The following is a 17,882-nucleotide window of genomic DNA, read 5'->3' as shown; positions in this document are numbered from 1 at the left end:
TGTGGTTTCAGGGTGGGCGGGAAAGGACTTGGGTGCAGTTGAATCAGTGAAGGTAACCTGTTGTGATACTGTATTTATTTTGTGTTTCTTCTGACCAGAGGGAGCAGGTGCTCTGTGTTACGCAACTTGGGTTAATATCTGTTTCTTGCTTTCCTCTTAGGAAGAGTGTGCCATTAAAATGAGTGATTTCTGGGGTAGTGTTAAGTGTGGAGGTGGAGCAATTGAAGTTGAAGATTCCTGGTGTTTGTGATGCCTGCCGTTTTGTGCGACGCAGACCCGGTGTTGAACGTGGTGAAACAGAGGAGTCACTAACAGTCCTTTTAAGTTTTGAGTCAGAGTCTTTACCAGACAAAGTCATGTTAGGATATATCATCCTGTTAGAGCTTTTATGCCGAATCCACTGCGCTGTTTCAGGTGCAACGTTTATGGCCATGCGGCAGCAGTTTGTAGGAGGGAGATTCCAAAATGTGGGAAGTGTGCTGGAGATGCATGGGCTAGAGGATTGTGTAGTTTCAATGGATAAAGTTGTGTGTGTCAACTCTAGGGTTGTCCATGTTAGTGGGGATTGTGTGCCAGCACAGAGGGATAGGCCAACGAGTGATATATGCTTCAGTAAGGTTGGCTTCTTAGCATTCATAGCAATGGTTATCAACTGGTAGCAAGGCTACCCACTGTGGAGCCAGGCCCAGCCAATCAGAATGAGTTTTTCCCCACAAAAYGGTTTTATTACAGACAGAAATATACGCAGTCTGCAGTTGTGAGGCCAGTTGGACGTACTGCCAAATTCTCTAAAACGATGTTGGAGGCAGTTTATGGTAGAGAAATTAACATTCAATGATCTGGCAACAGCTCTGGTGGACATTCCTGTAGTCAGCATGCCAATTGCACACCCCCTCAAAACTTGAGACATCTTTATTTATTTATTTTATTTAACCTTTATTTCACTAGGCAAGTCAGTTAAGAACAAATTCTTATTTACAATGATGGCCTACCAAAAGGCAAAAGGCCTCCTGCGGTGATGGGGGCCTGGGATTAAAAATACAAATAAATTAAATAAAAATATAGGACAAAACATACAACAGTACATAATGAGAGACCTAAGACAACAACATAGCATGGTAGCAACACAAAACAGGGTACAAACATTATTGGGCACATCTGTGGCATTGTGTTGCACATTTTAGAGTGGCCTTTTATTGTCCCAAGCGCAAGGTGTACCTGTGTAATGATCATGCTGTTGAAATCAGCTTCTTGATTTTCCACACCTGTCAGGTGGATGGATTATTTTGGCAAAGGAGAAATGCTCACTAGCAGGGATGTAAACACATTTGTGCATAGAATTTGAGAGAAAATAAGCTTTTTGTGCGTATGGAAAATGTCTGGGATATTCTATTTCAGCTCATGAAACCAACACTTTACATGTTACGTTTGTATTTTTGTTCAGTATACCGAATGATTCTTAACATTTCGAAGTCCCAATTTTTGCAGGCAAATTTCAAACTCTCGCGGGAATTTGACATCACGTCGACATAAATTGTATCCCTTCTAGCAATGACCCGCTTCCAGAGAGGAAGAGGAAAATATTTGGCGCTTCACATTCAAGAACTTTGATAAACCTTACGTCACCCCAGTTCTTAAGTATAGACGTGACTGCAGCTTGGATCGCACGATGAGAGGACACATTTCAGTAAAAAATGGTAAAATGCAGTACAATTTGTAATCATTCTGATCCTAGCTAGTTAGTACAGACAAGCTAGCTATAGTAGCTATTTAGCTAACGTTATCAGTTAAGTTCACTTCCTTTTCTATTTGCTAAGTTTAGGGAACAGTGCGGGTCAAATAGCTTTTTTTTATTAGCTTATTCTCTTACCTAATAAATACAACAAGCTAGTCATGTATTGGCAATATTATATTATTGGCTGAACCAGACTTTTCCGACCTGATTTAGGCAGCAAATACATCTGAACCTCAGAGTTAGGCCGCGATCCTTTGCCCGGCGTTACGGACGCATGCCAGATCTTACAACGCCCGTAATTGTATTTTACGTATCAGCTAACCATTATGTTATAGCAATCTGTTGCCTGACTGCGCAGTCGATGACGTAGCATGCAACCATTGGTTGACGCATGTAATGCCTGAGCAGGGAAACATAGCWTTTTTAATTGTATTTATTTAACTTTAAACCTGCGTGCATAACCAAGTGAAGTGGGAAGGAGGTATTTAACACAAACAGGGAAAATCCACCTGAACGCCCCTCCAGCTGGTAATTACTACTAATTATCATTTCTGAGCTCTGACGTCTCCCACATGGTGACCTTTGACTTCACCTATTAAGGAAATTACCTTGATAACAGCATTTTCAGCAGTTAAATGCAACAACAAAACATTATTTATAAAAATCTATCTATTAATATGGTTTTTGAACACTAATTTGTTTACAGGCGTGATGTCTCCTAATGAATAATGTGGAAATTGAGCAAGTTGAGGTGACTAAACTGCTTGGAGTAATCCTGGATTGTATCAATGTATTTTGACCATGAGTTTACAAAAATAGTTAAGATGGAGAGAAGTCTGTCCATAATAAAGCTCTGCTATGCCTTAACAACACTATCAACAAGGCAGGTCCTCCAYGCCCTGGTTTTGTCGCACCTAGACTACTGTTCAGTCGTGTGGTCAGGTGCCACAAAGAGGGACTTGGGAAAGTTGCAGTTGGCTCAGTACAGGGCAGCACAGCTGGCCCTTAAAAGTATACGGAGAGCTAACATTAATGACATGCATGTCAATCTCTTAATGGCTCAAAGTGGAAAAGATTGACTTCATTACTTGTTTTCGTAAGAGGTGTTGACATGCTGAATATACCGAGCTGTCTGTTTTTTAAAGTACTGGCACACAGCTCGGACACCCATGCATACCCCACAAGACATGCCACCAGAGGTCTCTTTACAGTCACCAAGTCCAGAACAGACTATGGGAGGCGCACAGTACTACATAGAGCCATGACTACATGGAACTCTATTCCACATCATGTAACTGATGCAAGCAGGAGAATACCAGGTTTAAAAAGCAGGAAAAAATACACCTTATGGAACAACGGGGACTGTGAAGAGACACATTGTTGTATGGTGGTGGTGTGAATATGTGGTGGTGTAGGGATGTTATATGATGTACTGTTATCTTTAGCTCATTCAGGACAAACACAGGTCACTGTGTTTTGTTTTATATGTTATGTGGGTGCTTTGGTGTGTTTGGACCCCTTGGCATTAGCTAATGGGATCCCTAATAAATACATCTATACGGTCCAAATAATGATGAAAGGGAAAGGAGGATACCTAGTCAGTTGTACAACTGAAATCCATGCTTCTTTGAAAATATATCTTATCAAACCTACAATCAATACAAGACTATTATGGTGGGAGATTATAATACGGTTTTAAATGCATGAAATGGACAATAAAGGAAATCACTCTACAAACTATCACCCTCATGCACTTAAGGAAATCACGAATGTCATGGCTATATTGGAACTCGTAGATATATGGAGGCTTAATATCCTGACCTAGTGAGATATGTGTGTGTGTGTATACAGTGTTGATTGGGGACAGAATGCGGTCAGACCATCAAATAATTGGCATATATTACTCTTACAGAATTTCCACATGGGTGAGGATATTGGAAATGTTATCATCAAAGCCTATTGGATGATTAAAAACAAGTTCATTAGGAAAGAATTTATAACAGACTTTTTCAGACATAGGTACAGCAGATCACCTTACTGTATAGGACACTTTTTAAATGTCTTTAGAGGCTATGCAATTCAGTACTAAAACAAAAGCAATTCAGGTAGAAAAAGTCCATATTTTAAAAAGGAAATGGAAGGACTCATGGTACAGATAGCAATAAACTGTACCATAGAGGCACAGAGTGAGTTGGATGAAAAATAAATGGAAACTTATTCAAGAAAGATCACGTGTAATATATATTATAAAAATAAAGCAAACTCGATGGAATGTGGGGAAAATGCATGAATTTTTTTTTCTCCATCAACCTAGAAATGCTACCAAAAAGAATTTACTGAAACTTGTTTCAAATAGTCACCAAATATATTTTGAGAGGCAACGTACTTTAAGCACATTTTTTGTATATCCCTATCTCCACTAACTGAAGATAATTGTAAATATAAAAATCTAGTCCATTGAAAAAATTGGAGGCCTCTTACAAATTTGAGCAAAATGCATAGCGCATAGAATTAAAAAGCTATTGTTGGATATTATTCATCCTAATCGGACAGGTTTTTTACATGGATGATACATTGGAGATAATATAAGACGAGTACTGCAAACAATAGAACACTATGAAAAATCTGGGAAACCTGGCTTTGTATTCATAGCTGAAAAGGCTGTTGATAAAGTATGACTGGAATTTATTTATAAATGTCTGGAATATTTCAATTTTGGTGCATCTCTTATGAAATGGGTTAAAGTTATGTATTTTGTATTTATTATGGATCCCCATCGGCTACTCTTCCTGGGGTCCAGCAAAATTTAAGGCAGTTTATACAAATTTAAAACATTACAATACATTCAGATTTCACAACACACTGTGTGCACTCAGGCCCCTACTACATCACTACCACATATCTACATTACTAAATCTGTGTGTGTGTGCCAATGTTTGTTGCTTCACAGTCCCCTCAGTCATTTGTGTAAGTGCTGTGCTTGTTGAGTGTCCTTCCCTATAAGCATGCTGAAATTCTGTTGTCAATGTGCTTACTGTAAAATAGCATTGTATCTGGTCAAACACCATTCCCCCCCCCCCCCAGAAGTGTACTGTGGGTTGGTAACCGGCTGATTGGTCGGCTATTTGAGCCAGTAAAGGGGGCTTTACTATTCTTGGGTAGCGGAATGACTTTAGCTTCCCTCCAGGCCTGAGGGCACACGTTCTCTAGTAGGCACAAATTGAAGATGTGGCAAATAGGAGTGGCAATGTCGTCTGCTATTATCCTCAGTAATTTTTCATCTTGATTGTCATTCTTGATAGACAACAAAAAAAATTCACCTCTTCCACACTGACTTTACGGAATTCAAAAGTACAATTCTTGTCTTTCATAATTTGATCCGGTATACTTGGATGTGTAGTGTCAGCGTTTTGTTGCTGGCATCCCTATGTTTGCCATCCCTATGTTTGCTTATCTTGACAATGAAAAAGTCATTAAAGTAGTTTGCAATATCAGTGGGCTTTGTGATGAATGAGCCATCTGATTCAATAAACTGGGGTGAAAGAAAAAGTAGGTGGGTGTGGGTTCCCCAGTAGCTTATGTAGGTTTMCTACTTGCTTGCTAAGAGTAGCTACTTCGCTCCTGTAGTCCTCKGCAAGCAGTTGCTACATTGAAAGTCAACGCGGTCCACATTGTCTCGGAACAAAACAAAGTAAACGCAGCTCCTGCAATGTTGGAAACGTTCAATAGCGGCCTCCGTTTGAGACCGCCGAGCCAGCTAGGCTAGCTGGGCTTTCGTGCCTCTCCCCCTATATGGAATCTGGCAGGATCCCGGGACCGATAGCAGTGCTCACAGCAATTTAGCCCAACAGACGCAGGATTCAAAATAAAATAAAATAATATAAAAACACTGTCAGCTTTTAAACAGAGGTCTTTTAGTTCAGGTTTCAGCGTTCAACAACAAACATACGTCTAGTAACCCTAGGTGTAAAATAGTAATTCATGGCTACTTCTCAAAGTATTAAACTGTCAAGAGGAGCAAAACGAGGTTGTTCACTATCAGCATATCTATTTATTATGGCCATCAATGTTAGCTATTAAAATCAGAACCAACAATTAATATCAACGGCTTAAAAACAAAGGTCATTGTACGCTGATTCATGCTTTCTTTTAAATCCACAATTTGGATCCCTCCACAACTCTAATAGAGTTATCTAGATACTTTTTACACCCATATTACGTATTGGACCACTAAAAAATTGACATTACTGTGTAGTTAACCACATGAGTCAGACCATTTTATTGGTATTCTACATATCCCGAAAGAAATGATCTTACAACAAAAATAGGTAAGATTTTGCTACCATGAAAAGGAAAATACCTGTATTTGTGGAAAAATCACTCTGATTAACTCTATAGTCATATCCCAGTTTACCTATTTGCTTATGGTCTTGCCTACACATAGCGACTTGTTTTTTAAATGATTTTATGAGCAAAGAATATTCACTTATTTGGAACGGCAGGCCAGACAATTAAACAGGACATTTTATATAATTAATGTGAATTCGGTGGGCAGAAATGATTAAATATTAAAGCATTAGACCTCTCACTGACGGTTTCAGTCATACAAAAGCTATTCTTAAATCCAAACTGATTCTCTAGAAAATTAGTAAGAATGTCTCACCCCATGTTCAAGAAAGGCCTTTTTCCCTTTATTCAGATTACAACCTCTCTCTTTCAGTTATTTGAAAAGGAAATAATCTCCCAAAATATCTCTATTTTTAAAACAAGCCATAGAAAGTTGGTTGCAATTTCAGTTTAATCCACCAGAAAAGACAGAACAAATACAACAAATATTGTGGTTAAACTCAAAAATACAAATGAATATACAAAAACGTTTTTCACAAAAAAAGTGTAATTTTTAAGGGATATCATAAATAGGACTGGTAGTGTTGTCACACATGCAGCTAACAAGAAATATGTGGACATGTTTACCAAAATTACAGCCAACTAATTGCAGCATTCACGCAAAAATGGAAGGGGGAGAAAGTAAAGAACTTGTCTGTCGGCCCTGCATTAAAGACCAAAATTGGTTTTAAAAAATGTATTTAATAAAGTATACCAGCTTCATTTTAAGGACCAAAAAATTGACAGCTGTGCCATATAAATTCCAAGATAGGAAAGGAAGACCCAGAGTTACTTCTGCAGAGGACAGGTTCATTAGAGTTACCAGCCTCAGAAATTACAGCACATACAAATTCTTCAGAGTTCAAGTAACAGGCACATCTCAACATCAACTGTTCAAAGGAGACTTCGTGAATCAGACCTTCATGGTCGAATTGTTGCAAAGAAACCACTACTAAAGGACACCAATAAGAAGAGACTTGCTTGGGCCAAGAAACACGAGCAATGGACTTAGGACCGGTGGAATTTTGTCCTTTTGGTCTGATGAGTCCAAATTTGAGATTRTTGGTTCCAACCGCCATGTGTTTGTGTGACGCAGACTAGGTTAACAGATGATCTCTGCATGTGTGGTTCCCACCGTGAAGCATGGAGGAGGTGGTGTTATGGTGTGGGGATGCTTTGCTGGTGATGCTGTCTGTGATTTATTTAGAATTCAAGGCACACTTAACCAGCATGGCTACCACAGTATTCTGCAGCAATACGCCATCCCATCTAGTTTAGGCTTAGTGGTACATTCATTTGTTTTTCAACGGGACAATGACCCAAAACACACCTCCGTGTAAGGGCTATTTGACCAAGAAGTAGAGTGATGGAGTGCTGCATCAGATGACCTGGCCTCCACAATCACCCGACCTCAACCCAATTGAGATGGTTTGGGATGATTTGGACCGAAGAGTGACGGAAAAGCAGCCAGCAAGTGCTCAGCATATGTGGGAACTCCTTCAAAACTGTTGGAAAAGCAATCCAGGTGAAGCTGGTTGAGAGAGTGCCAAGAGTGGGCAAAGATGTCAAGGCAAAGGGTGGCTACTTTGAAGAATCTCAAATATAAGATTTTTTATTTGTGTAAGACTGTTTTGGTTACTACATGATTCCTTATGTGTTATTTCATAGTTTTGATGTCTTCACTATTATTCTACAATGTATAAAATTGTAATAAAAAAAGAAAAACCCTTGAATGAGTTGGTGTGTCCAAACTTACGACTGGTGGTGTGTGTGTGTGTATTATAACAAAATATATTGGGGATTGGAAATGATGCAATTACATTGATGGGAGCTAAAATCTGTCTGTGCTATTAATGTTGCTCTACACCCCCCCCAATGTTTAGTACAACTTTGGATTTCACCTCCCCATCTTGAAATCAAATGGTTTTGACCGTTTGGAAGTTGAGCTTCTTTTCACCTCCCGCTTTGGCCATGCAGTGCACCTTGAAAAAGTGATTCCTCGTCATGAAATGATCAACTTTACCCTGTTCATCTAAAAATGACCGTATACACTTTTGTATAAAGCAAAACTTGTCAATAGTGAACCTGAACAGTCGAAATCAAATCTATTGTAAGCTCCTTTTCAGCAGGTAGGTTATAGCCAGATGAGAATTGTCTCAGGTAGCTGACTTTTTATTCCGGTAAAACACAATTTTCAACAGCACCAAGATAACAATTGCAGTGTTCAAAACAACTGGAACTCGGGAAAAACTGAGTGGGCTTTTCCCCGACTGGGGGATGATGCCACAAATATACTGACACATAACAAATACTACTAATGGATACATCTGGGTCTAAGGAGATGCACTATGTAATGTTTGACTTAAAAAAAAAAAATTAGGACCTATACAGGATGCAATTTAGGAAACTTGTTTTTCCAATGTTGGGTCTCAGGGTTAAGGTGGACAGTGCAGGGCGGGATATGGCTGGGAAAACTTACCTCAATCCAGAGATCGAAGATGTCGCTGTCCTCCTAATTATCCTAAATTGAATATTGAAATATTGCTAGTTTGTAATTAAACTGCCATTTTCATCCGCATGCTAMGTAGCAGAAGCCACAGCAGCCATTTTGGAATGGCACATAATGTTGTGCTGAACAACAAAGGAGCCTGATTGTCTGACTATCCTTTGTTACTCAACGCAACGTGTCATTCCAAAATAGCTGTTGTGGCTTCTGCTACCTAGCATGAGGACAAAGGCAGTTTTAATTAAGAACTAGCAGTATTTCAATCTTCTTGAAATATCATTTTGGATAATTAGGAGTACAGCGACATCTTTCATCTCTGGATGAGGTACGTTTTCTCAGCCATATCCCGTCCATCCACACTTCCCTTATTTAGTCAGCCGAGCATTCCGACCTGAAAGTTTCTATTTACTGCCTGAAATTCAGGTCAGAACGATCTGGCTAGTATTGGCTCAAACACATATTATTTTTACCACTAGCACCCATTTTTGCATTGTTCAACCCTGAACGTAACTGAATCAGTTGTAACAAAATGCATTGCTGTCCTCATCAAAACCAAATTCTCTATTTCAGTTCCACCTCTTCCTCTCCCCGCTCTGCGCCTCATGGTCCCACCACTGCGGCTGGTCTCAGCAGCCATCTGGCAAACGGTCCAGCAGAGACACGTGATGGATTATGGGATGCTGGAGGAGTTTGTTACCATGGTTACAGAGATGGTTCCAGAGCTTCTGAATGACAGTCAGAGGGCCCAACTTATTCTGGGTCTTCGAGCACGGGTGAGAGGGAGGGACGGAACTAGTGCTCATGTGGGGAAAGATGAGATGAACATTTTTAGTCATGTATGTCTTCCCCTCTACATTTTCTGACTGGTTTGCTCTGCTTTCAGCTGGTCCTGGAGTTGTGTCTCTCGAAGCCGTTCACAGACCTCCAGACCATTCAGCCACACCTGGACAGGATACAGACCCTTACACCTCTCTGGAGGACACAAGTGAGTTCCTCACGGGCAGAGAATCCGCTAATGTCTGTCAGTCATAAATATTTCTGATATGACTGATCCATTATGTCAAAAACATATGCAGCCTAAATGAAAAGCTATCATTTAGGATGTCCTGATTTAAGGAAACATTTATATTCTGTGTTTAAGGCGACTGATGCAGAGGTAGGATTATCTGAATCCAACTTCCTGGGGCTGGTTCAAACCCTTCTGAAAGACCCAGATGAGAGGGAACATTTCTTCCAGGTCAGTGGGTATGGAATAGTTGTGGGTCATTTCCATGTGACTGCTGTGTGTTTCCACAAATGAAAAATCTCATGAGATAGCTCATATTCCTTTACTCATAGGAATATGAGTAAAGATATCATCCTGACCAACCTGCRCTCTAAATACACCTCTGCTGTCTTCAACCAGGATCTCAGCGATCACTGCCTCYTTGCCTGTGTCCGTAATGGGTCCGCGGTCAAACGACCACCCCTCATCACTGTCAAACGCTCCCTAAAACACTTCAGCGAGAAGGCCTTTCTAATCGACCTGGCATGGGTATCCTGGAAGAATATTGACCTCATTCCGTCAGTAGAGGATGCCTGGTTATTCTTTAAAAGTGCTTTCCTCACCATCTTAAATAAGCATGCCCCATTCAAAAAATGTAAAACTAAGAACAGATATAGCCCTTGGTTCACTTCAGACTTGACTGCCCTTGACCAGCACAAAAACATCCTGTGGCCTACTGCATTAGCATCGAATAGCCCCCGCGCTATGCAACTTTTCAGGGAAGTTAGGAACCAATATACACAGGCAGTTAGGAAAGCTAAGGCTAGCTTTTTCAAACAGAAATTTGCATCCTGTAGCACAAACTCCAAAAAGTTCTCAGACACTGTAAAGTCCATTTGAGAATAAGAGCACCTCCTCCCAGCTGCCCACTGCACTGAGGCTAGGAAACACAGTCTAGCATCACTACTCTGGATGGTTCTGACTTAGGTATTTGTAGTTGTCCACATATTCTAAGTGTCTGGTTAAACTGTAAACTCTCCTTCCAGACTCATATTAAGCATCTCCAATCCAAAATTAAATCTAGAATCGGCTTCCTATTTCGCAACAAAGCATCCTTCACTCATGCTGCCAAACATACCCTCGTAAAACTGACTATCCTACCGATCCTTGACTTTGGTGATGTCATTTACAAAATAGCCTCCAACTCTTTACTCAGACTACATCCAATTTTCTATCACAGTGCCATCCGTTTCGTCACCAAAGCCCCATATACTACCCACCACTGCAACTTGTATGCTCTCGTTGGCTGGCCCTCGCTTCATATTCGTTGCCAAACCCACTGGCTCCAGGTCATCTAAGTCTTTGCACGGTAAAGCCCCGCCTTATCTCAGCTCACTGGTCACCATAGCAGCACGCGCTCCAGCAGGTTTGTTTCACTGGTCATCCCCAAAGCCAACTCCTTTGGCTGCCTTTCTTTCCAGTTCTCTGCTGCCAGTGACTGGAATTAAATGCAAAAATCACTGACGTTGGAGACTCATCTCCCTCACTAACTTTAAGCATCAGCRGTCAGAGCAGCTWACCGATCATTGCACCTGTTCACAGCCATCTGTAAATAACCCACCCAACTACCTCATCCCCATGTTATTTATTTTTTGCTCCTTTGCACCCCATTATCTCTATTTATTGCCATACCGCCCTAATCTTACTACATTTGCACACACTGTATATATACTTTCTATTGTGTTATTGACTGTGTTTGTTTATCCCATGTGTAACTCTGTTTTTMGTCGCACTGCTTTGCTTTATCTTGACCAGGTCGCAATTGTAAATGAGAACTTGTTCTCAACTGGCCTACCTGGTTAAATAAAGGTGAAATAATACAATTTTTTWAAACTCTCTTTTAGGATGTTTTTCCTGTAGAATTTGGTCCCAGTTATGATGCAGCCATACAGAAACTCATGTGGCAATTCCTTTCGAGACTGGAGAAGCTACTTCCTGTGTCAAACTTCCAACAGGTACTAGTAGAAATACAATTATATAGAGGAACCATGGACTTGACACTTACGCAATTGTGAATTCTACCTATATTCCTTCTAACTCTGTATTCCTCATTGTGTCAGGCTGCCTTGCTGCTCAGCGACGCCCCCTCTCTTCTTGAGGAATGTGTTGAGTCAGTGTCTCACCCTCAGCAGCTGAAAACCCTGCTTCAGTACCACAGAGACCTCGGCCAGCTGGACAACCACGGTAGGCAATTTCACAGGACCCATGTATATGTTGGCGTTTCTTCTGTAGGGACAAAAACATTTTCACTATACAAAGTTATTTATCCTCTTCCCTTTCTAGATACTCTGTCTTCTTCCGATGGGGACTGCATTCTCTCAGCTCTCTGTCTCCCTCCAGTAGAAAGGGTGGTGATTGCAACCGAACAGACAGATTCAGAAACGCACGTATCATCCTTGAACGTCTTTATGGATACATTCACCAAAGAGTTGGAGGTGGACTCAGCAACACTGGCAAAGTACACAGAGATGGAACCCGGGACAAGTATGGATGTAATAGAAGAGGAGAGGGTGGAATGTAAGAGAAAGGAAAAAGCATCCTCAGTTATTAATGATGATGAGGAAGAAGATCATTCAGAGTTTGCTGAGACTGAACAGGTGGAACCAGTGTATGAAACAGTGTTGGTTTTAGGGGAAGATGGGAAGATGGCGCCTTTAGTCAAAACCAATAAACTCAAAGGGCTCAAAAGAGAAAGAAATGACGCCAGTGGCATACCTGATGGGAAAAAACACCGAACACCTAGCCCTCCACAAATGAATAGCATAGACCTGTCTGATACGATCATATCGTCCATGCTTCACAAGCCCTCAGTGGAGCTACAAAGGATTGACACCGCTAACCTGACATTGCCCTTAAAACCAGTGAGAAGAAACAGGGGGCGTAAGATGAAGACATTGCTAGCACGAGAATTGAAACAAACCAAAACTGAATTTTCAGAACAGAAAAAACGTGTCTGCAAGAGAGTTAAAACACCCCAAAACCCCAATATGTGCACAGTGTGTGGACGTGTCTTATCCCGCTTTTCAGACATGAAAAAGCACATGCAAACCCATAAGAACGGTCGCACCTATCAGTGTCGCAATTGTCAGAAGACTTTCAAGCACTTGTACACTTTGCAAACTCACAGAAAGTCATGTCTGTTTGGAACTGGGCAACAAGAGGAGGTTCCCTCTGGAGAGGGCAGTAGTGCTCCGTTTACTATGTGTGAGGCAGAATTCGCACAATCCTCAATAGACCGTAGAACGTGCAAGGTGTGCGGCAAGATTGTGCATCGCATTGGATACTTGAGTACTCACATGAAGATTCACTCTGCGAATCGTCACTATTCACTCGAAGAAGCGAAAGCAGTCCAGAAACCGTCAGCTGAGGGAGAAGACACAGAGCCGTCCAGTGGTGTTACTCTTGAGGCAAGACTTGAGGACAGTGACTCATCCTCCACCAGTGCTCCCCAGGACCCATCTTACGACCCAGAACTCAGCCAGATCAAAAGACCAAAGTGCTCCAGCACAGCAAAGAAGTCAAACCGAAAAACCTTCCAAAAACCAAAACATATGTGCCGRATTTGTGGTAAATACGTGACTGCTGGAGCCTTTGAGTATCACATGAGAACTCACTCAGGCGAGCGCCCTTTCTCCTGCCCTCATCCTCAGTGTGGGATGAAGTTCATACACAGCGGAGGTTTGAGGGTCCATCTCAGACGCTATTGCAAGGTTCGGACAGTTGACGCTGCTGAGCTCGACAGCTTCAACATACGTTTTGAGTGTGACAAATGTGAGAAGACATTCACGATCCAATCAAAACTGAGGAAACACAAACTTATCCACGGCCCGCTCTACTGCACAGGGTGCAGGAAGGTATTGCCTGACTTAGAAACTTTAACCAGACACAAGCTTTGGCACAGGCCCGTTCAGTGCAGCATGTGTGAGGAGAGCTTCATGCTTACAAACCTCAGAACACACTATCTGGATGTCCATAAGTTCAGCGGACCGTTCGTCTGCACCCACTGTCCGAAAAGCTACAAGAAGTTCCATTCACTCATCAAACACGAGATGGTTCACACCGGGAACCTCCCCTTACAGTGCTCCCAGTGTCCAAAGAGATTCATCTACAATTACGACCTAGTCGAACATGAGAAAAGGCACTCTGACGACAGGCCTTGTCTCTGCTGGGAGTGTGGTAAGGCCTTCTGTACCAACATTGACCTGAAACAACACATGCAGAATAGCCATGGTGAAAAATCCACAGAGTGTCGTTTCCCGTGTCGCCATTGTGGGAAACCCTTCAGGCTTAGTAATTCCCGTGCGAACCACGAGAAGACTAAGCATGGCGGGGTGCGTTACCCGTGTACGTACTGTGGCAAGCAGTTTGTTTGTGCAAATGCATTGAAAAGGCATGATCTGATTCACACGGGGGAGAGACCTTTTAAATGCAATCATAAGAGTTGTGATAAGGCTTTCAGGTCGAGAGCTGAACTGAGGATACACACGAGATACCATACTGGAGAGCGGCCGTTCAAGTGCAACGTCTGTGGAAAGGGCTTTGTTCAAGCCAATTATCTCACTACGCACTACCGGACTCATACAGGGGAAAAGCCGTATTCATGTTCCCTCTGTGACAAAAGCTTTAACTACCATGACTCCCTGAAGAGACACATGTCTACACACTCAAACGAGAAGCCTTATAAATGCTTGGACTGTGGAAAAGCTTTCGAACGTAAAACTCTGTTGAATGTACATAAACGATCATGTACATCACTATTGAAATGTTAATCCCTCCTGCCCCACAATTGTGCTTTAATGTAACAAGATGTACATTTGATAAGATTGTGGCCTGAGTGCATCTCACACTTTATTTTTGTAATTTTTTGTTGTGGCCAGTCAATAAAATGTTTCCCCTTTTCWTATAACTACAGTTATGAGAGAAAAGTATAAGTGAAACTAAATAAAAGTAGAATAAAATAGTTGGTGTTATGGTTTTGTGTATGTATAACACTGTTCTTTCAGGCCCTCTCCTTGTCTCAACCTGGTTAGTCATTTCACATCGGCTACTGTTGCCCGAAAGGCTGGCAGATGGCGATATTGAGTTGTTTCATCTTACCGTCCAAAAGGAATCTATGCAGCCGGCTCTACACCTATCCCCACGGACTGGTTCGTACGTAAAACATTCTCCATWTAGGCTGCAAAGGTGTAGATTTCCTTAACTCGATTTAATGGTGAAAATATGGAGACTTGATGAAACACCATTTTCCACCACCATGCTAGAGTGGCTAAATGCTAGTCCCAGATGTTGTGTATCACATTCAGCCAATCAGGTTGCAGCACTCGGTTTACACTAGGTCTGAACGCTGTACACAATGTCAGGAAGTAGCATTAGCAGGTGGGAAATTGAGTTTCGTAATGAGTGCATATTTTCTATTTTTTCACCTTCTCGCCATTAGATCGGGTAAATGAGGAAATCCATACCGTTGCAGCCTGAATGGAGAATGTTTTATGTACAAACAAGTCCACGGGATATGAGTGTACCGGCTGCATAAATTCTCTGGATGATAAGGTGAAAAGACTCAATCGCTATCTGCCGGCCTTTGGATTGTTTTCGTGACGATGTTAGCTAAACCATGTGTGTGCTTCCATGGGGCAGAAGTCAGCATGTTGTGATTCTGGATGGCTAGATTGCTAGCAAGAATGACAAACTGCCATGTGGGGTATCGGACTGATTTCATATCAATGCTTAGCTAGCTAATTTTAGCCATATTATCAACAACTGTAGTGATATGAGAGAAGTGCTTATTGTGCAAATGCTTTCAATAAACATTGGAGATGAAATGCAGATTACATGTCAACATTCTAAGCCAACCCCGTCTGTTTTGCTCCATAGTTGCGCATGAGTCGGTCTTGTTGCTAAACAACCAACACGTCTATGGCTACATATGCGCACACATCCCTGTCTAGGTTTGTAGTAATCACATGTATGGTGTCAAATCCAATTCAAAAGTTGAACACGCACAAAATGGCGCGTGAGCCAGATGAAACAACATTGCCCGACCATCGAGAGAGAAGAAATACACTGCTCAAAAAAATAAAGGGAACACTAAAATAACATCCTAGATCTGAATGAATGAAATATTCTTATTAAATACTTTTTTCTTTACGTAGTTGAATGTGCTGACAACAAAATCACACAAAAATGATCAATGTAAATCTAATTTATCAACCCATGGAGGTCTGGATTTGGAGTCACACTCAAAATTAAAGTGGAAAACCACACTACAGGCTGATCCAACTTTGATGTAATGTCCTTAAAACAAGTCAAAATGAGGCTCAGTAGTGTGTGTGGCCTCCACGTGCCTGCATGACCTCCCTACAACGCCTGGGCATGCTCCTGATGAGGTGGCGGATGGTCTCCTGAGGGATCTCCTCCCAGACCTGGACTAAAGCATCCGCCAACTCCTGGACAGTCTGTGGTGCAACGTGGCGTTGGTGGATGGAGCGAGACAGGATGTGCTCAATTGGATTCAGGTCTGGGGAGGGCGGCAGTCCATTAGCATCAATGCCTTCCTCTTGCAGGAACTGCTGACACACTCCAGCCACAGAGGTCTAGCATTGTCTTGCATTAGGAGGAACCCAGGGCCAACCGCACAGCATATAGTCTCACAAGGGGTCTGAGGATCTCCTCTCGGTACCTAATGGCAGTCAGGCTACTCTGGTGAGCACATGGAGGGCTGTGCGGCCCCCAAAGAAATGCCACCCCACACCATGACTGACCCACCGCCAAACCGGTCATGCTGGAGGATGTTGCAGGCAGCAGAACGTTCTCCACGGCGTCTCCAGACTCTGTCATGTGCTCAGTGTGGACCTGCTTTCATCTGTGAAGAGCACAGGGCGCCAGTGCGAATTTGCCAATCTTGGTGTTCTCTGGCAAATGCCAAACGTCCTGCACGGTGTTGGGGTGTAAGCACAACCCCCATCTGTGGATGTCGGGCCCTCATATCACCCTCATGGAGTCTGTTTCTGACCGTTTGAGCAGACACATGCACATTGTGGCCTGCTGGAGGTCATTTTGCAGGGCTCTGGCAATGCTCCACCTGCTCCTCCTTGCACAAAGGCGGAGGTAGCGGTCCTGCTGCTGGGTTGTTGCCCTCCCACGCTCCTCCACGTCTCCTATGTACTGGTCTGTTCCTGGTAGCGCCTCCATGCTCTGGACACTACGCTGACAGACACAGCAAACCTTCTTGCCACAGCTCGCATTGATGTGRCATCCTGGATGAGCTGCACTACCTGAGCCACTTGTGTGGGTTGTAGACTCCGTCTCATGCTACCACTAGAGTGAAAGCACCGCCAGCATTCAAAAGTGACCAAAACATCAGCCAGGAAGCATAGGAACTGAGAAGTGGTCTGTGGTCACCACCTGCAGAACCACTGCTTTATTGGGGGTGTCTTGCTAATTGCTTATAATTTCCACCTTTTGTCTATTCCATTTGCACAACAGCATGTGAAATTTATTGTCAATCAGTGTTGCTTCCTAAGTGGACAGTTTGATTTCACAGAAGTGTGATTGACTTGGAGTTACATTGTGTTATTTAAGTGTTCCCTTTATTTTTTTGAGCAGTGTATGATCAAGCAGGCAGAGGCGTCCTGCGAGTGCGCAAGCCAGTCGAGAGTACAAATTAAACTTGAGAGCTTGCAAGTGTGACTGAGTGAGCAGAACATTGTCACAGATCAACAAAAAAAAGAGTTAAATTCCACCTTAAACAATGACATGAGCACTGTCCCAATTAATCTCRGCTCAACTCCTCACTACTCACATCCTCCTCAAAACTCATTGGAGGAGGTCTGAGGCGAGGAACCTAGGGTCGTCTCCAATGGGGTTTTAGAAGGAAACGCAATGGTCAGTCCTTGTATCCATAGCTCTGTCTGAATTTGAGTGCTTACATTTCTCCAGCCCCATCCCTCAGATCCAGTGAAGATCTCCAGGTTCTTCAAGTGGTGAATCTGCGTAATCTATAGAGGGCAGAACAATACAGGAGATGGAATTAGATTTAATATGGAGTTGAAATCCAAATTTAGAGTCCTTGTACAATCCATAGATATTGGTCAAAAGGTCAACAAAAGTAGGGCACGATTTTGAGGAAGGTGGAGCAATATGTGCTAAGTTGTATAAGGCATAAGATGAGTTGGTGACTGACTCACTGGTCCAAACTTGGTGTTCTCTGC

General features: G+C 42.3%; 1 protein-coding gene across 1 annotated transcript; it reads left to right on the top strand.

Moving 5' to 3' along the window:
* Window positions 1-1,526: 1,526 nt before the first annotated feature.
* LOC111967870 (zinc finger protein 709) lies at window positions 1,527-14,632 on the top strand. Its single transcript, XM_023993296.2, has 7 exons — window positions 1,527-1,697; window positions 9,198-9,400; window positions 9,511-9,612; window positions 9,769-9,864; window positions 11,517-11,627; window positions 11,733-11,856; window positions 11,956-14,632. Exons 1-7 carry the CDS (start codon window positions 1,670-1,672, stop codon window positions 14,439-14,441), a joined length of 3,150 nt encoding a protein of 1,049 aa, XP_023849064.1. The 5' UTR covers window positions 1,527-1,669; the 3' UTR covers window positions 14,442-14,632.
* Window positions 14,633-17,882: the final 3,250 nt, after the last annotated feature.

This window comes from Salvelinus sp. IW2-2015, linkage group LG8, assembly GCF_002910315.2.
Source record: "Salvelinus sp. IW2-2015 linkage group LG8, ASM291031v2, whole genome shotgun sequence".
Lineage (NCBI taxonomy): Eukaryota > Metazoa > Chordata > Actinopteri > Salmoniformes > Salmonidae > Salvelinus > Salvelinus sp. IW2-2015.
This window is presented reverse-complemented; position numbering and strand designations above follow the sequence as displayed.